The 22480-nt window shown below is 50.8% G+C and overlaps 2 protein-coding genes across 2 annotated transcripts in view; one reads left to right on the top strand and one right to left on the bottom strand.

The window, feature by feature from the left end:
* Positions 1-223: 223 nt before the first annotated feature.
* Positions 224-16976, top strand: Oxtr (oxytocin receptor). Its single transcript, XM_005364985.2, has 4 exons — positions 224-427; positions 974-1144; positions 1240-2287; positions 13498-16976. Exons 3-4 carry the CDS (start codon positions 1369-1371, stop codon positions 13743-13745), a joined length of 1167 nt encoding a protein of 388 aa, XP_005365042.1. The 5' UTR covers positions 224-427; positions 974-1144; positions 1240-1368; the 3' UTR covers positions 13746-16976.
* Positions 16977-17672: 696 nt separating this feature from the next.
* The window catches only part of Cav3 (caveolin 3), a 14153-nt gene continuing 9345 nt past the window's right edge, over positions 17673-22480 (bottom strand). Inside the window, exon 2 of the mRNA XM_005364984.2 lies at positions 17673-18476. Within this exon, the coding sequence (XP_005365041.1) occupies positions 18135-18476 (342 nt within the window). The 3' untranslated portion in view covers positions 17673-18134. The remainder of the gene's footprint in view (positions 18477-22480) is intronic.

Below are 22480 nucleotides of genomic sequence, written 5' to 3'. Positions count from 1 at the left end.
AATAAGCTAGGTAGGTTATTCGCGAGCCACTATGAAATAAATCTGAGGGACCAACAGTGTGGGTGAGCTGACCTGGCTCTCTGGGATCGCCGCGGCCGGCTTGATCTGCCCCCTAGCGGATATATGTGGTGCTGCAGTTCTGCACTGTGGGAAAGCCGGCCACCTTCAGACAGCGCCGCGTGCTGACGCTGTCCGTGCACAGCCTGGCCACCGCTCTTCCCTTGCCTTCGGTCCGCATCCAGCCACCAGCAAAGCCACAGACTAGAGGACTGCAAAGACGCTGGGATCTACTCGTGGTGGCACCGAGCGTGGCGCCGGCAGCTCTCCCATCCTGGGCGTAGAGCCCGCGCATCTCTGAGGCCATCCGCTGCGGTGCAACTTCCCCAGTGGCGAGGCAACTTTGGGCTAACCTGCAGGCTCTTTCCAGGTGGCTGGGTCCTGCGCACCGCACCTTGGGGACAGGATGGCTAGCTAGTACTAGTGCGACCATCAGTTTCTGAGGGAAGGCTCTGGCGCCTCTCACACTTCTGGTTCCCGAAATCGCTCAGGGTACTCCGAGGGACTGAAAAGTGACAGTTCGGACGACTACCTAGCAGAGCTTTGAGGCTGCTGGGTTAGGTGTTTCCTGTGAGAGGCGGCGACACCAGGAGTTCCTCTCATAGCAGCCTTGCGTCCTGGGGTGCTAGGCTCACAGGCAGGAGCCCCTCCCTCCGGGAGCCGGGGCTAAGTGTCTTGGATGTGAAGAAGGTGAAGAAGGATGTGCTTGAGCTGAGCTTTTGGGGAACCCCAGGATGATGTACCTGGAGTAAAGCTTACCAAGATGGGGGCTGCCATGGGTGCCCATTAGGAGGTGGCTGTGTTACTGTCCTGAGGGGAGAGGTGTAGGTTTGGGGGCTCCCCGAGGGGATTGGGGCTAGGAGAGGGGTCCCTACTTTCGGGAAAGCGGTTAATCGCGAGCCTCCTCTCTCCGCAGGTAGAGCGCCTGAGAGCGCCTGACCCTTTCCCGGGACCCACGCTCAAGCGCATCTGCAGAGGCTCAAAGGAGGTCTGCATCTTGCAGAGACTCAAAGGAGATCAGGCAAACCGGGATTTCTGCGGTGGTGGCTGAGCAGCCCAGTGGCTGGGCTTGTGTCCTGAGACCCAGGTAACTTCAGATTTCCAGGAAGGGGCCAGGCACGCCCCACACGCGTCCTAAGAGAAGCACAAAGATCTTCTCATTGCCCTCTCGGTTTGTTTCAGGGCGGAAGGAGGCAGATCAGTGCCCGGGTGCCCCGGCAGACACCTGGACAACTCATCGGGCCCCGCCCCACGAGCCACGCTTTAAAGAGCAGCAAGGCCGGGTGCTCCCTCGCGGTCGCGGTCACGGTCATGGAGGGCACCCCTGCAGCCAACTGGAGCTTCGAGTTGGACCTCGGGAGTGGAGTGTCGCCGGGGGTGGAGGGCAACCTCACAGCCGGGCCACCGCAGCGCAACGAGGCCCTGGCACGCGTGGAGGTGGCGGTGCTGTGCCTCATTCTGTTCCTGGCGCTGAGCGGCAACGCGTGCGTGCTGCTGGCGCTGCGCATCACACGCCACAAGCACTCGCGCCTCTTCTTTTTCATGAAGCACCTGAGCATCGCTGACCTGGTGGTGGCTGTGTTCCAGGTGCTCCCGCAGCTGCTGTGGGACATCACCTTCCGCTTCTACGGGCCCGACCTGCTGTGTCGTCTGGTCAAGTACTTGCAAGTGGTGGGCATGTTCGCTTCCACCTACCTGCTGCTGCTTATGTCGCTCGACCGCTGCCTGGCCATCTGCCAGCCGCTGCGCTCTCTGCGACGCCGAACCGACCGCCTGGCGGTGCTAGCGACATGGCTGGGCTGCCTGGTGGCCAGCGCGCCGCAGGTGCACATTTTCTCACTGCGCGAAGTGGCGGACGGTGTTTTTGACTGCTGGGCTGTCTTCATCCAGCCTTGGGGACCCAAGGCCTATGTCACGTGGATCACGCTTGCCGTCTACATTGTGCCTGTCATAGTGCTGGCCGCCTGCTATGGCCTCATCAGCTTCAAGATCTGGCAGAACCTGCGACTCAAGACGGCAGCGGCGGCGGCCGAGGGGACTGAGGGATCTGCTGCCGGTGGAGCTGGGCGTGCGGCGCTGGCTCGAGTCAGTAGCGTCAAGCTCATCTCCAAGGCCAAGATCCGCACAGTGAAGATGACCTTCATCATTGTACTGGCCTTCATCGTGTGCTGGACGCCTTTCTTCTTCGTGCAGATGTGGAGCGTCTGGGACGTCAATGCGCCCAAGGAAGGTAGTGCGGGTGGAGAGAGGAGAGGGCGGCAGGGGTAGGCCCTAGTTCTGCTATCTCTGTAATTTCAAAGTTCTGGGGTCCTTCTGGGGTATGACCTGGTTTGACATTACCATTCCCTGGTCCATAAATTTTGAGGAGATAACCTCTCTGAGTGTCTCCAGGACTTAAAGGTTCTGCAGCATGAAAGTACGAACTCTTGCCAGAATGCAGGCAAAATCTCCAGCACAGGCCTTAGATAACTTTCAGGGTGAAAAACCTTATTATGGAGGTGGAAACTGAGGCAGGGGATTGTCTTTCCCACAGAGAGACAGAATGAAGGTGGGTTTCCAATCCCAAGCACAGGCTCAGGTTCCTACTTTGAGTTCACTTTAAACGGAACTACTTTATGTTTGGATATGGTCAACCCCAGGAAGGGACGGTTTGGTCCTGTGAAAGCTGAACAGCTGTCCAATGAAAACTGAATGAGTCTCCCAAGACAAGCTCCAGAGCCTATCACCAGGCGGAGGCCATGGAGAGGCAAATACCTCAGAGGCTTGGGCAGGAACAGAGTTGGGGTGCCCAGGACTGACTTGATTTTGTGAGAGAGGAAGGGGGCCAAGAGGACAATGCTTAGCCTTGACGGGGAGGCAGTGTGATTGCCACACAGGAGGGAAGGCTAAGAGCCTTCCACCCCGGAGACCACTGAGGTTATAGAACAGTGCTCTGAATTTGTTAGCCACCTGGAGGAGGAGCTGGGAAACAGCAGTCCGAGCTCTGGGACTGTGGTTTGTGCTGGGCACCAGGTGCAGCACCCAGACAGCCCCCCCCACAAATCTCACCAGCCCCCGTGTCTTATTTGGAAAGAGCAGAAGCTGTCATCATTGTGGCCCTGCCTTACATCTTTTTTGAAGATTAGCACAGCCCACATCTGTGTGGGTCTGGTCTTTACAGACCTGGCAGAAAGGACTTAGCTGTGCTAACCCTGGATAGTGCAAAAAGATATTATGGATATAAACACCACTGCTTCCAACACTAAATCCCTCTGCTTGGGAAGCTAGGCTCTCAGGGCAGGTGACCTGCTTTCACGGGGCCCTCTGCTTTGCTCGGTAGTGGCCAGGACACCTGTCACTCAGCATTTACTGAGGGGCTGTGGTAGACCGGGTGAAGATGCTGTGTGGACTCTGTCCATTGTGTGGCCTCTGTTCACATATTCCAAAGACTCAGAAAAGGGAAGGCATGTCTACTGGGTCATACAGAAACCTGGGGGGCAGAGAAGGAGCTCGGGCAAGAGTTTCCTGAACCAGGGTTCTTAGGAAGGACCACAGCCAGGGAGCTGAGGGGGGTGTGAGACTGAAGTGGGAACCCCCAAATCAGGCCCCAGGCCTAGCTGCTTCCTCAGTGGAACAGAGGGATCTCCAATGCCAATGGCTGCAGATGCTAGATGGCACCCCTAAGGGCAAGCTGGGGGATATCTGCTTTATCGGTAATTTTTCTTGACTTTGGGACAAAAGCAGTTGAAGCAGTAAGGGTTGATTTTAGCTCACAATATGAGGTGGCTGGTCACATTGCACCCTCTGCGGAAGGCAGATGGAGAGGAACGCTGCTGCCCAGCTTCGAGTCTCCTCATCTGGTCCAGGCCCCACCCTATGGATAGTACCGCCCATGTTCAGAGTGGGTTGGGCCTCCCCATGTAAACCTGGAAATGTTACCCTCACAGACATGCCCAAAGGTGTACCTCCTAGTGACTAAATCTTGTCAAGTTGAAAATGAGACTTGACCCTTGCACCTGACATCCGGCCCTGCCTCCTGACCTAACTGGCTCTGAGATGCTGGGTCAGGGGTCCTTTTGTCCCTTGACCCACTGTGTCTACCTCTGAGGATGAGTGCCTATGGTGACCTTGGAGGGCCTGACTTTTCAGTAACCTAGCCCAGGGGAAAACCATGGGGAAGGTGGGCACGGGGACACCAGGCAGCTTTTCCCTTCTTGGCCCTGGAACACCTTCCAGCAGTTTCTGTGATCTGATGGACAGGTCTCAGCTGTCTTGGCTCCTGGAGTAGGGTGGTTGTGCACACTTCTGTGCTTTGGGCTTGTGTTGTGCTATTTCCCTGGGTTCTGCTGCAAGTGACTTTAGTCCTCCAGGTCTCAAAGGTTTGATTAATGGTATAAAAAAGACTAGTGGCACAGCCTTTCCTGTTTGACAGATGTCTGAGTGGGCTGGGAGCAGTGAGGAGGTAAAGGCAGCATGGAGTCCCTGGATCTGGATGCTTAGCCTGCAGCTTGGGAGGCCTTAGATTTGGGGAGCTAAGCCTACAGCCTGGGCCACAGCATACTCTCTGCAGAGCCTGGGTTGGGGCTGGATTTGAAGCCTGCTTTCTTTAACCCCACCCCCTGTTCTGGCAAGTTAGAAACCAAGAGTACCAAAGGCTCCTCCTAGTGCCAGGGCTGTTAGGGGAATCATCCCCTAGACTTCATTAGACCCTGCTGGCAGAAGACCTTACTCATGGGAAGGAGCAAGTCCCTATCAGAGACCTGTTGCCATCCCTAGGACTGGGGCCTCTCACAGCATCAGGACCATTCCTGTCTAAGCAACAGGAATGACAGCCATGATGGAGCAAGACTCCCTTTCTGGGTATCAGTTTGGGTTAAGTGAGTCGTTAGACAAATGCTCACCTGTGTGTCCCGTGTGTGTGCCTGAACTCTCTAGTTCTCACCAAACTCAGCATGTATGTGTATCCAGCCTGAACACGAAGAGACTGATGCTCAGATAGGCAACTCCTCAAGATCTGTAGGGCCAGGATCTGACCCCATGTCATCTCCCACTGGAGATGAACAGACTGAGTTGCTCCCCTGCACCCCATTGCACCCACTGAGGACAACCTCAGCATAAGGATTTCCTGGGCCCTTGACAAAATACTGGCTTGTGGGCCCCATGGAAGACCCATAGAGACAGAGGAGACACTGCCTTACTGGTTCCACCACGACCATGACACGGTGCTCTCAGTACTTCAGGTCCTCCACCCCACCCCATACACACACATACACATGCATACATACATGTGCTTGGACTCCTAAAGCCTTGCACGGCCTCTGCGGCCTTAGCCCCAGCCCTCATTCTCTGTGTTCCCCTTTTTCTTCTTGGCTAGAAGCACTCTTGGTAGTTTGGGACACATCACCTTGTGTGTATGTGATTATGTGTACAAATGTATACACTTGAGTATCTCTGTGTGTGTGTGTGTGTGTTGGTACATATTTGTGTGTATACACATGTGTTCATGTGGGTATGGGTGCATAAATGAAGGTGTGTTTGTGTGTGCGTTCATGTTGGTATGTGTGTGTTTATTTGTGTGTTTATGTGGGTGGGTGTGGGCTTGTGGGTGAACCTGCATACACTTGTATTCATGTGTTTGTATGTGTAAGTGTGTGTTCATATGGATGTTGTGTGATTTTGTTTGTCTTTGTGTCTGGATGTCTGTTCATGTTGGCGTGGTGCAAGTCTGTGTATGACTTGTGTGTTTGCTTACGTGGGTGTTGGTTTGGGCGTATATCTGTGTTTGTATGTTCATGTGTATGTGCATGCATTGTGTGTTTGCTTGTGTGGGTGTTGGTTCACTTGCGTGTCATGTGTGTATGCATGTGTATGTGTGTGTACATGCTATGTTCACGTGAGAGTGGGTGCGTGTGTATAAGTAGCTATGCACGTGTGTGGGTATGTTCTCATACGCTGTATACAAGTGTGTATGGAAGCCAGAAGTCAACCTTATGCAGTGGCTCTGGTGCCTTCTTTTTGTTGTTTGAGACATTGTCTATTATTGCCCTGAAACCCACTGATTCAACAAGGCTGCCTGGCCAGTGAGATCCCCCGTATTCATCTTCATCTCCTCAGCAGTGGGGTTGCATGCATGTACCACGGTGCTGGCTTTTCAACATGGGTGCTGGCGATCTAATTCAGGTCCTCTGCTTCTAAGGCAAGCACTTTAACAGCTGAACCATGTCTACTTCTGAAAAATAAGAAGTAAATTTTAACAAGTACCGGGGCCTTAGGGAGCCGGTGAGAGGTGGGACTAGTTTTGAGAGCAGGGGTAGCGTGGTGGGCTGTGGCAGTGGGTGGCAGCTGGCTGGCCTGGGAAGCTGAGAAGCAGGGTAAAGGTGACGGAGTGAGTGTCTTGCTTGCCCATAGTGGGAAGGCTGGTGGGAGCGGGGAGGACCTAGCCCTGGTCTTGGAAGTATCACAGCTGAACCCTTGGTGAGGAAACGAGGAAGAGAGCAGGTGTCTGCGGTGTCCCCTTCCTGGGCTGCTTGCTCCTGGGTCCTAGCCACTGGGAGCAGCGGCTTTCTTTTCAAGCCACACATAGCCAGGAGGTGGCGCTTCTGGGACGGGCTTCTGTCCTCTTGACCACACCTCACGCCTGAACAATCTCTCTCTCCCCACTCACCTCACTATCCGAGTGTGAGCTTAATTTTCCCAGAGGGAACTGCATCTGAGTCCAGTCACCCTGCGAGCAGGCCATGTCCTGTCATCTAACAGGGAGATTGTCTTTTTGCTTTCCCAATGTGCTAGAGCAGGCGGCCGGTTTATCAAGACTTCCTGTCTGCTAATTTCATGCTTCAATTCAGGTCAGTCCCTTATCGACCTCTTCCTATTTTCCAGTCTCTGCTTGCAACCAGGGACACGGCCACAGACGGGACAGAGTCTCCAGCCAAGAAGTATAAAAAATAGTGAGAACACGGTGGGATGATTCCACACTAGACGTGTTCATTTGCCATGTAACGTGAACGTCCCTGCGGGCGGTAGCTGATTCTGTTGCCCTGGGGGAGAACTCCGGAGGGTTTCCGAGAGGAAGCAGTGTTTGAAAAAGTTTCTGAGGGCTGAATAGGAGCTTATTGTACAAAGAGGCAGGTTCACATCTCATAGTTGAAAGCATAGACAGTTGCTTTATTATTTCTCCCCATTCTTTCTCCATATGAGTTGGGGAAAGAATTTTAGCTGTACAAAATTCCCTGAGGCTCTGGTTAAAAGGCTGGTGTGACTGGGCATACCGGGGGTGGAGCCTCAGGGCCTGCATCTCTGGTATATAGACAGGTGATGCTAGGCAGTGCCCATGAAGCCGGCCGCCAGCTACGCTTTGAGTAGCAGAACTGTAAGACATAGTCTGTGCCCTAAGCCTGCCACGTGCGTCCCGCATGCTTCCGTGATGAACTGTTCCTTGAGAATACGTGATGTGGAATACACAGGAAGGTCTGGCTTTTCTTCTTCAGCCCAGCACACCAGCTTCACATGTTGGCCAGATGTGACCAGAGCCCGAGGTTAAAAGCCAACCTTGGCAACCAAGATGCTCTTCACAGCCCTGAAATGCATGGAGCTACTATACCCCAGAGAGTTCTAGAAGGATCATAGTGGTAAAAGCTCTGTCTTTGCAAAGATGTGTCCTGTGGCATATTCCGGGACTTCATCTTTATGTAACCATTTATGTATGTATTTAGAAGGAACATTTTAAAAGGACTTTTACAGCCCTCCTGCCACACCCCACAAGTCTGTGTAGTAATAGGGGCTTCTCCCAGGTTCTCCATATTCTGGGGGAGGCCTTGCCCAGGAGTCTGGCTTCCTGGGTGGGAATTTTAGGGAGTGACTCGTGGACGTGAGTCAGAGGAGAGGAGCCATAAGCCTTCGTTTGCACAGTGTGGGAATGCCTGGGTTGTTTCAGGAACAATACTGCCTGTAGGGGCTGCGGCCAGCTGCCTACCAGCTGTCCTGGGCTAATTTGGGCCCTGAGCACAGGGCATAGTGAGTGCCCGGAAGTCCAAAAGGGGAGGTTATAGGGGTGTAAATAAAGCTGGCCTGGTGGAGGTGGAACGCCTGCTGTTGTCCCTCTACAGCCTCCTGCCTCCTGCTCGCTGTGAATCACAATCCTGAGGCAAACGCCCAGGCAATTCTCCAGTCAGGTGCACGGTGCCCAGGCCCAGACTCTGGCTAGGGATGTGTGGTTGCTTTGGCCCATGCCTCTACCTCGTTGGGAGCCCACACTCGCAGGTGTCCCCAGATCCTAGCCCATCCAACCCCTCCCCAAATGCTGCCTCTCTCCTTTAGTTCAGAGCTGGTCATTTCACCCAGTCTCTGAATCCCTGTGTCCAGGGACCTGATGAGCTTACATGGGTCCCCAGTGCCGGCTTGGCTCTGGTAAGGATAAATGAACTGGATTCAGGACAGAGAGATGTTTGGCCACTTTCTCCCTCAGGTGGCTCCTGGGTAAGCGGATGGCCCAGTACTCCCTCTCATTGTCCCTTTCTGGCAGGGACCAGCCATACCAGGTTGATTGCCTGGGCACCTGCCAGGGCCTCTGCGCATGGGGAGAGTGTGGTTTTTATTTCAGGAGAGAGGAAGGCAGGATCTTGGAGCTGCCTTTCCAGGCTCATCCTGTTTGCAGAAACCTACCTTACTGGGCTAATGACGTTGCTGGCAGTGTAAGTTTCCCCAGACGGATTCTCTGGAGTCTCTCTCATGAGTACATCCAATCCGAGGGCTCTGTTTTTCTTTCTTTTCTTTTAATTTTTGAGAAGCATTAGAGGAAAGGAGCTAAGGGCAGCCTCTTTCACTGACCTCTGACCAGAACCCTGACCATGGACTTAAATACATGACCCCATCTTTTATTCTTTATCCATCAGCCGCAGCAACAAGAAGTCTTCTCACGCTAGCTTAAGACCCTCTCCATTTTCTCTCTTTCCTGTGTGACCTTCAGTGTCCAGAGGAGGGAGACAACACTCAGAGGGCTGACAGGGCTCGGAGACGACTGGAGGAGGGAGGGGCTTAGACCTGGGGTTTGGGGAAGGGTTCTGTATTCCAGACACCACTCTCCTCTAGGTAGTTTCTCCAGGCTCGGGTCTCCTTCTGTGAACTGTGCGTGTCTCTTCCCAGGTTAGTTTTTTGTATACCTCCATCCTGGCCTCTGGACCTCTCCTGTCTCTGTTCTCACTTCACGATGGCTCTGTCTTCCGAGAAATGTGACAGGAGACCAGGCTTACAAGGAGCTTACAATCTGGGCTATCTCTGCAACAAAGATAGATGAAGGCTAGGTTCCTGATGGTAGAGCATCTTCACTAAAGCATTCATGAAATGTGGCAACTCCTTTGTCCGGGGGCAACAGGAGCCCCGCCCCCTCCCTGTGAGTTCTGAGCAGCCTGCACTCTGGCAGCTGGAAAGTGAGCTCTGAGTCCTGAAGAGCTGAGACTTCAGCCTTCTTCTTTTTTTTAAAGAGGTGGGACCACATTATCCTCTTCCTGAATGGGTGGGGCTGCAGCATCCTCTTCTTGTGGGGTGGGACCACAGCATCTTATAGCCTACTGCACTTGCCTAAAGGCAGAGATAGGTCAGTCAGCCTCCCTAAAGTGAAGATGTGTCTAACCTTTTGGCTTCTTTGGGAAACAATGGACAAAGAAAAAATTGTCTTGAGTTACATTTTTTAGATTTCAACGATGCCTGCAGGTTTTGAAAACATATATTTATGTGACACTGAGACACGGTGTTGTCATCGGCAGAGTTCATACTTGGGTGGTGCACAGTCAAGCTTCAAAAATACTAGTGGGAGGCTTTAAGTAAGTTTGCAACTCCGTTGGTCTGCTTTCATAGCTTTCCTGGGCTGCATATAACCTGCTGGCTGTAGGCTGGTGTCCCTGAAAGCTTTACACAACTAGTCTGTGTGTTGGGAAAGAAGATAAACATGAAGCAGGATCTCAGTGTGGAAGAGAGCCAAGGGATGATGTGAGCCTGGTCCTCCAGGCGGCAAGGCTGGTAGCTAAGTGGAAGGCAGAGAGGATAGTCGCACACATGCCCAGGGCACTGAGAAAGACACTGAGAGCCCAGGGTGCTTGTGTCCACTGTGAGTTATTTGTTCAGTGGTGGAGTTGAGACCCCCCCCCCCAATCTCAAAGTGCTTACACCTACCAGAGGTTGACAAACTTGTAGAGTTGTGTAGTTTCACCCTGCGGGCCTTTTAAGCCAGCACAAGTGTCTACGTGCCTGCTGGCCTTCTTGGCCCAGGAGCCACACTCTGAAACCAGTCAGTGACAGACACAGACAGATGGCTGGGAAGCATTGAGAAGTTCGGTCATGGGGTCCTGCATCTTGGCCCCACCCAGGGTGCTTCACATTTTCAGACACACAAGCCTGGGGAACACAAACATGCCTGTTTCCCATGCAGAAGGCAAGTCAGTCTCACTATATACCTGCAAGGGGAGCTTTGGCTTCCTATCTCACGAGGAAACCGAGGTACAGAGATGTTGAGTAATTTCCCAAGAACACACAGCTCCAGAGGGAGTCAGGTCTCTGCCCAGATTTGTATGACTCAGAAACAAAGGCACGATTTGATTCTGTTAATTGTAGTGTGGGAAGGGCCTTCTTTCTGTGGCCCACATGCCCTAAGTGCACTTGCTTTAGGGTCTTCACCTTCTGGGGCCTACACTGTGCTAAATGCACTTGATCTGGGGTCGGCATCCTCCTCCGCGCCCCGAGTATCTACCTTTTAACACCTACCCCTCCTATAGGCTCTCCAAGGACTGCATGAATCTTTTTTTCATATGGGATCAGATGACAAATACTTCAGGCTTTGGGATTCAAGGTCTTGTTTATGATTCTTCAACTCTACCCCTGATAGCAGCTATGGAAAGCCAGTGAATAAATGGTCATCAATACATGCTAATAAAACTTTATTGATAACAGTGCAGGCAGACTTTAACCAATCATCCATAGTTTTGTGACTCTGGGTCCCTGCTTGTGGACACATCTGTCATTGGTGAGAAGGATAATGATCCCACTGGAGGCATGGAAGTTGTCTCCCAGGCACTGATCTCTAAGGACTCTGTCCTAGAACAGAGGTATTCTCTGTGGTCCACACTGCCTGGGTGCATTGCTCAGCCAGCCTTGACTTTGGGGCTGGATCTGCTAACAGGAGCCTGTTCAGACCCCAAGAATGAGAACCTGTTTTCAAAAGGAACCTTTTGGGTTCTGTTCCTTTTGGGTGGGAAGGTATGGTGTTGTGTATGTGTGTGTGTGTGTGTGTGTGTGTGTGTGTGCGTGTGCGCGCTCGTGCACCCTCAAGGGGGTCATCTGCCTTCTCTAACACCCATTCCCTTCATCTGTAAACCAGCTTGCAGACTGCTCTGGGAACTGCACCTTCTGGGGAGCCTGGGGCAGAGGTGTTGACATGGCCCGCCTGCGTGGTCTTGCCCCTCTGGAAAAGCACCATGCCCTGGGCTGACAATGTGTCCATGCTTCCATCATTCTAAATGCAAAGCCACGATGTCAGTCGCTTCGGGTGACCCACCGAGATTATGCGGGGAGAGGATCCATATCCAAAACACCAGAACCAGAAGTCTTTCTCTGGATTGTGGTACATGTCCACCTATGCGATGGTTTGTCCTGGGGGTAGGACCTGAGTCTAGCCACGAAATTCTTACACGCTACTTGTACACTGTACACATGCAGCCCACAGGGAATTTCACACAAGGTTTTTAGTGCTGTTGGGTTGTGACTGACATGTCACATGAGGCCAGGTATGGCACTTTCCAGCTGGGGAATCGTGTCCACACACAAATACTTTCTAACTTGAGAGCCCTTGAAAGGCCGGGTTTCCTCATCAGGCCTGCTCAGCCTATACTCTGATTATCCCCAGCAGGGTACAGGCTGGTGCCTTAGGGTCTGGCTATGAGATTCCCTTTCTCATTTCACCTCCACCTTCTCTGGGGCTGATGGTTTGTTTTATTGTTTTTGGCCTTTATTGATTTTTGCCTCTTTTATGATTTGGCCATAGTCTATTTTTAGCCTTGTGGGTGATTTTAACCTTAAGGCATCTCACCACTGTTTCTCTTTATTCTCTTTACCCAAACAGAAGCAAATAGAAAATCTTCTTTCATAAAGACAAGCAGTCTGATCATATTGGCTTTTCTCCCTGTGTTATTCTCTCTTTGTTACTGTTTGCATTTTAGGGATTAGATGTTCCGATTTGAATTTCTGAAAACATTTTTTTTTGGCAAGATTTCTTTATTTTTAAATTTATTTATTTATTGTTTGTTTGTTTATTGTAGTTTGATTCTGTGCCAGTTGGCACACTAATGAACTGGGTCAGTTGCTCTTACGTTTGACTGCTATTCAGAACCCCCGAGGGCCTGATCCGCCATAGCTGAGTGTCTCCCACGAGCCTGAGGACTTGTGTTTCTTCCACGTTTTCAGGAGCTGCCACACCCTGGGATTGCCATTCTAAGAACCACCCAGGCTTCCCAGCCACTACTCTTCCATGGCTGCTGGGACAACAGTGGCAAGTCTCTGTTCTCCATTCCCAGGTCCTGCCACTCCTGCCTCCCAGGGGGGATCTCTTCTCCAGGTTGAACTCTTGACTTCTGGAGTGAGTTTTGGAAGTGTTTCCAAACGGTAGAAAACCAGGGGGTTTGCCCAGCCCTCACTGCGATCTTCCCTCACAAGTGACAGCCAGGCAGAGAGTTTTGTCTTCCTGGGTTTCTAAAGAAAGAAGTCACCTAGACTCATTTCTTGTCACAAACAGACTTAAGGCCAGTGAAAGAAGCCTAGATTTTGCTTTTATTCTCTCTGCTTGAAAGTACCTAGGAGTTAATTTGTCCCTTTATTCTGCTGTATACAGAGTCCAGTGGGTGCCTGGCATGTGTTGACAGCCACCACGTCTTACTGGGCACACTCTTGTGAACCTGGTACTTTTTGAATCTTGCTGGCTTCCAGGCAGGTTGGAAGTTGTCATTGGCCCATGTAAAGATGGTGGAACTGAAGCCTTGGGGAGAGATGGGGATTGGATACAGCAATAGGTACGGGCTGAGCTATGCAAATGAGGTCTGACGTCGCCTGCCCACCCCTGCCTGTGTTCTTTGGTGTCAGAGTCACAGGCACTCCATTTGCTGGGTGAAGGACTAGGGAGCAACTGGCTGTGAGGCATAGAGCTCCCGCTGAAGGAAGAGGGCCTTCAGTTCCTGGGGAAGCTGGAGTTCAGAGAAAGGGTGAGGAACTTTAGGGCCGTACTGAGCGCCAGTTAAATTGGGAATGGGCCCTGAGCAAGGCTGTGGAAGGACATACTGTACCTGTTTGGTACTTTGTCTTGTGATCCAGCCTCTGGTACCCGAGATTGCTATTGCAGGGACAACTGTGGCTGAATCAGGAAGGTCTGGGATGGTCCCAGAGTGACCCTTTGTTCTCCTTTCCTCCCGACCCGCCCTGCAGCTTCTGCCTTCATCATCGCCATGCTCTTGGCCAGCCTCAACAGCTGCTGCAACCCCTGGATCTACATGCTGTTCACGGGCCACCTCTTTCACGAACTTGTGCAGCGCTTTCTCTGCTGCTCTGCCCGCTACCTGAAGGGCAGCAGGCCCGGAGAGACGAGTGTCAGCAAGAAAAGCAACTCGTCCACCTTCGTCCTGAGTCGCCGCAGCTCCAGCCAGAGGAGCTGCTCTCAACCATCTTCAGCATGAGCCACCTGTCTGGCCCACCGCGCCTGCGGCGGGGGAGGGGGGCTATGCGGACTCCAGTCTGCCCCTGGTGGCCGTGCGTGGAGTTGTATAAGGTGCCTATTGGTGTGTATCCCTCTCCTCCTTGGGGTGGCTAGCGAGTGGGGGCATGTTCTGACTTGGGGTGGGGAAATGTCTCTATGTGAGATGCCAGTCACTCAGCCATCAGAGGGTCTTCTGGGTTCCCACCTGTGCTTCTACTACCCCAACCTGAGTGCTCTCGGGTAGTGGGTGGGCTCTCCTGAACCTGGCTTTCATTCCATTATCTTTCTTACTTATTTATCTTGGGATCTTGTAAAAGGCAGTAAGCCATGGATTGGTGACCAGTTATGTGAGGAAACCCAGTGGGCTAGGACAAGGAATGGGAAATGAGGCTTCAGATACAGAGTGGTGCTGATTTCCTTGTGACCTGAGTTGTGCGGACAGATCTTAGCATCCTCAGGGGCCAGAGTGTCCCAGGAAAACAATGGGGACCGGAGACTGAATCGTGAGGCCACCTGCCTCAGGAAGGCAACAAGAACACGGGCTGAAGTGTTGAAGAAGCTGATGCTTGGTGAACATTTGGGAAGGAAAAGATGAGAGTCATCCAGGAGAGACAGGACTGGGGAGAACTGTTTGTACACGACACTGACCCATGCTTATGAGACCCCGAGGAACACGCATGCATGTGTGCATGCACACACGTGCAAGTAGCCCCCTACCCACACACACTCTGGAGCTGACAGTTGAATAGCAAGGTTGCAGAGTCCCAGATCAGTGCGCAAAAGCCATTCATATTTCCTTACACTTCTGGTGAACTTAAGAGATCCTACCCATAAATGTGCCAGAATGAATAAGGAAGGGCCAGCGTTAGCCGAGGAAATGTATGACTTCTGTCCTGAAAGCTGCAAACACCATGGAAGGAAATGAAAGGAGACTAAATAAACAGGGACACCTTGTGCTTATGGATCAGAGATGTAATATTGTTGGACAGATTTGATGTAATCCTCATCAAAATCCTAGCTGGCTTTGGCAGAAATTGATAACCTGATTCTGAAGTTCCCGAGGAAATGGGAATTGGGGTAGTTGAAATGCATTGGATTGTGCGGTTGGTGCATGATTTTGAGAACATATTAAAAGTCACTGAACCAGGGGCTGAGGAGACGACTCACTTAGAGAAGCACCTGCTGAGCAAGTCTGAGATGCCCCTCATCCAAGCAGGAGCCAGGCTCAGTGCGTTTGTAACCTCGGCCCTGGAGGGTGAAGACAGGCGCATCCCAGAGACTTGCTGGCCTGCTGGCCTAAGAGATTGATCATCTTCGGGTTCTCAAAATAAATAACTAAATAAAAATTAAGGTAGAGAGTGGAGGAAGACATCTGAAATTGACCTTTGGTCTCTACATGTGGATATACAGCATGCACACACTCACAGGCAAGCAGACAGACAGACAGACAGACAGACAGACACACACACACAAAACCATGGAACTAAATACATTTTAAAATGTGAAAAATAAGAGGTCCAAAAGCTGAGTTCTGGGAAAGTCAAAATGATGATGCATTTCTTGGTCTCTCTTCCTCGAGTGCTGGTTCTCCTGTGTCTCACAACCTCCAAGTGTCTGCGGGAGAGGCTGCTTTCTTCTGGCCAGTGAGAGGGGCGATCACCCCCATCTGGCTCTAACAAAGGCCTGAGGGATGCTCTGCAGCGCCGTGCCCTGTCTTCTTTAGGACAGGCAATTCCTCTGGAGTCTCAAAGGCTTTGTTTACCCAGTAAGTACGATTTCAAATGTCCTCTCAGCCTCGAGGGCAGGACGTGACTCTCTCAGAAATACCTTCCGTCATTAATACAGGACACAACTGACTAGTGGCGTTCTGGCTGTGGCTGGTCACTATGCATTCCGGAGTACCTTTGAAATACCCAGAACTGATTCTGAACTTCCTGAGATATATCAAGGGTACTTCCCAAAAGCCTCGAATCTGCAGATCCACTTTACCACCTCTCCCCGTTTCTGAACACATTTTCTTCTGCCGCACGGCAATATTTGCCCAAACCCACACATATACCCATAGGCACACACACACAGGTAAGTATGAGATGGCACAGTCTGGTGTTCAGAGAAGAGGGAGCCATGGGCTACAGTGCCCATGGTCAGCATCCACAGTTTAAGGCATGCTTGTTGGCACCAGCTGGAGACAGAAGGACTCAGGGGCATTGCACAGTGGCCCACCTCATGCATGTCACCACCAGCTAGTTCTTTGAGAAGCTGGCAGGATTCTGCTTTGGGGCATCTTGTGCCTACGTTCTAGGCCACCCGGGTGGCCTGGGTGTACACATGGCAGCAGGGTGGGGGGCTGTTGGCATCTGTATCTTGAAGATGTCATTCGTCCCTGCTGTTCACTGAGTATTTGCCATTCTTAGAGAAAGGAGGTGTCACCAGGGGTCAACGGGACAGTAACTCAGATATTCTGACCAGGGGCACCACGTTTGGACATTGAAACCCCGGGGGATACTGTGTCATTCTGTGTGAAAACTCTAGCTGGTACCTTGGGTCTTGTTATGGTCCTGACACCTGTGTCTGTGACATAAATGACAACTGACTTCATCAGCAACATTGGATTGGCACTTGCTGTCCCAATCTCACGGGAGAGTATTTTCACCATTTCTTGTTATTTCCCCAACCAAAGCCTAGGATCTCCAGGGGTCTAAAACACTTCCCCAACCCTGTGTCCTACATCTTCCTTCCTCAGACTCCACACTTGACATCCCCAGTGTCCTTTCCGATTTTCCACCCTGTTACAATCTGTGTTCAGGTCTGGAGGTTGTATTAAATTGGAGCATGCTGAATTTTCTGGAGTGTTTCATTGTTCTGACTATGAGGAGCCAGTGTGCAAACTGTGAGGGTTATTTAGGCCCTCCAAAAAAAAAAATCGACATTTAAAAAAGCTGTGGTCTTCTTTTGGTATAAATCAGACTGATCTATTCAGGAAGCAGAAGAGGATGTGTGTGCAGCCTGCCCGGATGATGTTCCTGGTTTCAGCGTATAAGTGTTTTGTATTCAATTGCAACGAGATGCCACTTAGCACACAGTGTGAATTCCTTGGTATTGTTCTTCCATGGACTTGGTGTGGTGCCTCCTTGTCCCCGCATCTGGTGAGTGATGTGGCCAATCCTGCGTTACCAGTTGCTTCATAAAAGGTGCACTTAATAAATATTTTTCTGTGTACTTCACTGCCTTTTCCTCCCTCCCAAGAACAGTGGCCTCTCATATTAGTTCCCTGGCAGGCTCCAGGGTCACCTGTCTGCTAGTGACAGCTGTATGGACTGTGGCAGGGACCAGAAGGGGGGCTCGGTATTATTCTATGGAGTCCTAGGTGTGCTCACTTGTTTGTGGAAAGATTTGAGGATCTTGGACCCAACCCCTCATGAGATTTGTTAAACCCACTGTGCGTTGTGGTCTAACTGGAGGTTTGGGATTCTTTAGTGTCACCTCAAAGGGATCAAGTTCCCAATGGGAAACGTGCGGAAAGCCATCCGAAAACTGGATTGCTAAGATTTGGTGTGTGTTTATGTTGTGTGTGTGTGGGGGTGGGGTGGGGGGACAACGAGGTGTTGTGAGTACACTCTGTTAATTTCACAGCTAGTCCAGATATGCAAACCCTGGGTCTCAGACACATATGCTCTGGGCTCAGTGTCTTCTGAGCCAGAAGGGAGATTCTGCGATGTTTGAGATTGGGACCCATCAAGGGATGCTCACTTGCTCTGAGTAGTCACAGCAGCCTCAGGGACATAGGAAGTCATGTATAAACAATCTCTTCATATGGGAGGCCCAGCAAACAAGCAGAAGGCTAAAGAAAACACAACTTGGTAATAACTTTCAAGTTGCCCAGAGCTCCAATTGAATTTTCTAGATTTCAGAGCCAGAAAAGGACACACGACCAAGTCACAGACAGGCAAAGCATGGTATTCCCCGGTGCAGCAGAAACCCTTTATTGCAGCACCCTCCTCATGTCTGCAGTCACTGCTTGCTCTCTTTTGCATGAGGAGCCGTGTCAAACCTCTAGGGGACTAGCTCTGGTTTGTGGTATTACAGTACAAGTGAACGCAAAGCCTTGCGGTAGCTGCCTCTTAAACCATCTGCCCTCAGGCAGGCTCACAGGGGATCATGGCGGGCTGAGCAGAGCGAGGGTGTCTGTGCTTCCGCACGTGGTCGTCTATTCCTTTTGGCTCTCCTGCCCATGCGTTCCCATCTTGATGTGAAATTGAAAGGACCCTCAAAAGAATGAGCTCTCCTGCAGCCCACGTGGCGTGGAGCCGCGGGGCTCACCCGGCCTAATTTCTCCTGCCCAGCCGCCCCCGCGTAGCCCAGCCTGGCTTTAGCCTTCCCTCCGCAGCACCACCTTGATGTTGCTGCAGACCTGGCCCAGCGCAGCAAAGAGCGGGTTACAGAAGGTGCGGATACACAGTGAGTAGATGTGGCTGATGCACTGGATCTCGATCAGGTAGCTCTTAATGCAGGGCACCACGGCCCAGATGTGGCAGAAGGAGATGCAGGCGAACAGGAAGCCCCAGATTAGGGCCAGTGGCACACCCAGCAGGGTAGACAGCAGGCGGTAGCACCAGTACTTGGAGACGGTGAAAGTGGTGTAGCTCACCTTCCATACACCATCGAAGCTGTAGGTGCCCTCGGGCTCTGCGATCACATCTTCAAAATCTACCTGCGGGAGCCAGAAGGGGACAGCTCAACTCACAGCATATGTGGGCATTTCTAGCGTTTGCATACCTGCATCAGAAACTCTGCCAGCGGAGCCAGCTAGATGGTTGAGCAGCTAAAGGAGCACCTGTTGCTCTGGCAGACTTGGGTTTCGTTTCCACATAGTGGCTCACAATCACCCACAACTCTGGTTCCAGGGAATCTGACACCCTCTTCTGAATTTCATGGGCCCCAGGCAATCACATAGTGCATGGACATTAAGCAATTCATACACATAAGTAAAATAAAGCTAAACAAAAGATTAAAAAAGATAAAAGAAACTCTGGGGGTCCTGGGGCTATATCTCTAATGACTGTCCAATACTGATGACAATGTTGGTCTCCAGGCCCACTGACTTGCCATGTGCTGTAGTTACAAGGTACTCTGAAGCCTGCCCATCCTCCTCATTCTATGCTTGGGTTAAAAGATGCCCAGAAGTCAATAGCTTGTTTAATATGGCAGTGCTTGAGTTGCAGTGTCTGCTGTAGTTTGGGTCTGCAGTGTTTCCCAAAGGCCTGGTCCCCAAGATGGTACTGTTGCGAGAGGGTAAAGGGAGGAAGTTAGGCCATCAGGAACAGTTTGGCTCCATCATGTACTCCTGCCATGATGTACTTGCCTTACCACAGGACTGAAAGCAACCAATTGACCGCTGACTAGATCTCCACATAAACCTTTCTATACATTGCTTATTTCAGATGTTTATTATAGAGACGGAAAGATGGCACCACCAGTTTTTTTTGTTAATGTGACACAAATTAAAGTCATTTGAGAAGCAACCTCTATTGAAGAAATTGTCCCTACCAGACTGGCATGTGAGCAAGCCTGGGGTGCATTGTCTTAATTAGTGATTGCTGTGTGAGGAGGGACCAGCCTGTTGTGGGCAATGCCATCCCTGGAGAGGTGATACTGGGGTATATAAGAAAGCAGGCTGAGCAAGCCTTGGAAAGCAAACCAGTAAATTGTTTGTCTTAGTTAGAGTTTGAGTTGCTGTGAAGAGACACCATGACCACAGCAACTCATATAAAGGCAAAAAATTTAATTGGGTGACTTATAGTTTCAGAGTTTTAGTTCATCATCATTCATCATGGTGGAAGATGGAGGCATGAAGGCAGACATGGAGTTGTGAGGGGAAAAGGAGCTAGATCTTGAGCTCACAGGCAACAGGAAGTGAACTGAGGCACTGGCCATGACTTGAGCATAGCAGGCCTCAAAGCCCACCTCCACAGTGACACACTTCCTCTAAGAAGGTCATTCTATTCCAACAAAGCCACACCTCCTAATAATGCTACTCCCTATGAGCTTATGGGGGTCAATTACATTCAAACTACTAGTGTTCCTCCATGCTTTCTGCTTTAGTCCCTGCCTCCAGGTTCCTATGCTTGAGTTCCTGTCCTGACTTCCCTCCCTGAGGAAGTATGACCTGAGAATTGTACACTGAAATAAACCCTGTCTCTCACAAGTTGCTTTGACCATGGTGTTTTATTACAGCAACATAAATCCTCGCTATGACACATACATCTTATTATTTAATGATCCTAATGAAGTTTGACGGCCAGGAACTAGTTGAGGCTCAGTTGGTAGAGCACTGGCCTAGCATGCACAAAGCCCTGGGTTTAATCCTTAGTGCCACACAAACCATGTAATTCCAGAACTTGAGAGGTGGGAGCAAGAGGATCGGGAGTTCAAGGGCATCCTCAACTATTTCGAGTGTTAAAGGGCCATTTGGGTTATAGGAGTCCCTGTTTCAAAACAAAAAACAAAAACACAAAAAGAAGCTGAATGGTCATTTATCCTGCAGAGATTTGTGGATATCTTGTGGACATCTCATAAACTCCAGTCCTTGTGGAACTAATGTGGGTGGTAAGTACTTGTTAAGCTGGAGGTGGGGGCTGGGTACTTCTAAAGGGCATTTAACTCAGACTACGGAGCTTCCTGGTGGTAGCTTGTGTCTGAAGGTGGGCAGAGAAGTTGTGGGTTGGAAAAGAGCATTGGGGCTAAAAGAATAGTGCAGACTCGGGAGATCCAGCTGTTTCCTGAATTCAACAAGGAACAGACTGTTCCTGGAGAGGGTGCATGGAGAATCTCGGTTCTGAGCGGCTTGTTTAGTTATTGCAACTGGGCAGTTGGCATGCTGGCAGTGAGAATGGATGTGGGGGTCAGTGAGAACTGTTTTGCAGTAGTAGCTGTGAGTTGGAAGGAGGCACAGGTAAGGGAGCCACCGGCCCGTGGCAAGACACAGCCAGCCTAGAACTGGCATCTTCACCTCTGGTTTCTGTGTAGCAAAAATGGAGAGTTTCTATGTCTTCAGGGATCTCCCAATGTTGACGATCCTAGAAGTTAGGTTGGAGGGCCCTTCCAACCTAACCTGGGTACATTCCCCATCCCCACCTCTCAGAAAGGGACTTTGTCTATGGAAAGGTTTTGACCTTAGAGACCTTTCCAACCTCCGTGGTGCCAACACCCTTCCTGAGAGGATCTCCTGGGGTATCTGTAGAGAAACCCGCATGACCTCAGAGACTCTGCCAGCAAAGAGGCATTTGGGCAGAGGTTTGCTTCTCTGCCTTTGGCCCATTTGACTCCTTTCCACTGGCCTCCTTGCCCAACCTATCCTGAGCCAGGCTCAGTCCAGGCATCCTGACTAATCCAATGTCTTCCCACTACTGCAGCGGGAGTCAGACCCCAAGGTGTATGCCGCAGCCGTCAGGGAGGGCGACCCCTGCTAGTGAGATCTGGCCCTTGGTAGGCAGAGAAACCTATTCCAAGACAGAGCCACAGCTCTTTATCTTTACTGCCTACCCAGAGCTGAGGCCCATCCATCCCAGTAGCCCCGCCTGCCCCTTTAATTCAGCAGCTTCCTCCATATGACACACGTTTCCTGTTCATGTCTGGCTCTAAAGTGGCTGCCGTGCCTGGGCCCTGTCTAGCTGCTTATTGACTGGATGGCCCAATCAAGTTATTGGGTTTTTCTGGGTTGTGTTTTCCTTGCCTGGTTTTGTAGGCGTTGTCAGAGGATTAAATGAATTGAGACATTGTGAAAATGCAGAACAATGGCTGGCACCGAGTGAACAGAGAAGTTGGGTTAGGAATGGCTGGCTGCTGCTAGGGTTCCGATGTCTCCTAATGGAACGTGTGTTAAAAGCCTCGGTCCCAGAGTGGCACCCCTGAGAGACCAAAGGACCTCTGAGTTAGTACATCGTGGAAGGCTGTCAGGTGGTGTGACCTTAAAGCGAACTTTGTCCCTTCCCCTTCATCATTCACTTCCCCACCATGAGGTGAATGGTTTGGTCAGATGGACATTCTCCTTATAGACTCAAAGCAACGAGGCCTCTGTCCTGGACTGAGACCTCCAAAACTATGAGTCAAAGCCAAGCTGCACTCTTTGTAAGTTAGACATCTTGGGTACTTGATACACAGAGATGAACTGAACAGCTGTTATTAGAGGTGGAGACTGTAGTGAAGGACATTCCTCAGTAAAGAGCTAGCCATGCCTGTAATCCCAACCCCAGGGAGGCTGAGACAGGAGAATTGCTATAAGTTTGACGAAATCCTGGACTACACAGTGGGCTACAGGTCAGTTTGCCTATAGTGTGAGATCCTGTCTCAAACAAACACCAACCAAAAACAAAACCTGGGAATCTAGGGTCCAAAGGTGAACTTGCACATCAGTGCAGCTGCTAAATGGGTGGGTCTGACATGTCTGGCATGGCTATCTCTTTCTATCTATCTATCTATCTATCTATCTATCTATCTATCTATCTATCTATCTATCTATGTACCTACCTACCTATCTATCATCTATCTATCTATCTATCTATCTATCTATCTATCTATCTATCTACCTACCTATCATCTATCTATCTATCTATCTATTATCTATCTATCATCTACCATCTACCATCTATCTATCTATCTATCTATCTATCTATCTATCTATCTATCTATCTATCTATCTATCTATCTATCTCTCTA

The sequence above is a fragment of the Microtus ochrogaster genome, unplaced genomic scaffold (genome assembly GCF_000317375.1).
Source record: "Microtus ochrogaster isolate Prairie Vole_2 unplaced genomic scaffold, MicOch1.0 UNK1, whole genome shotgun sequence".
Lineage (NCBI taxonomy): Eukaryota > Metazoa > Chordata > Mammalia > Rodentia > Cricetidae > Microtus > Microtus ochrogaster.
This window is presented reverse-complemented; position numbering and strand designations above follow the sequence as displayed.

Excerpts from the sequence above, each read along its gene's own strand:
- Oxtr (XM_005364985.2), top strand. The coding sequence starts at position 1,369 with ATGGAGGGCACCCCTGCAGCCAACTGGAGCTTCGAGTTGGACCTCGGG. Across the intron at positions 2,288-13,497 it reads CGTCAATGCGCCCAAGGAAG|CTTCTGCCTTCATCATCGCC; the intron begins GTAGTGCGGGTG and ends CCCGCCCTGCAG.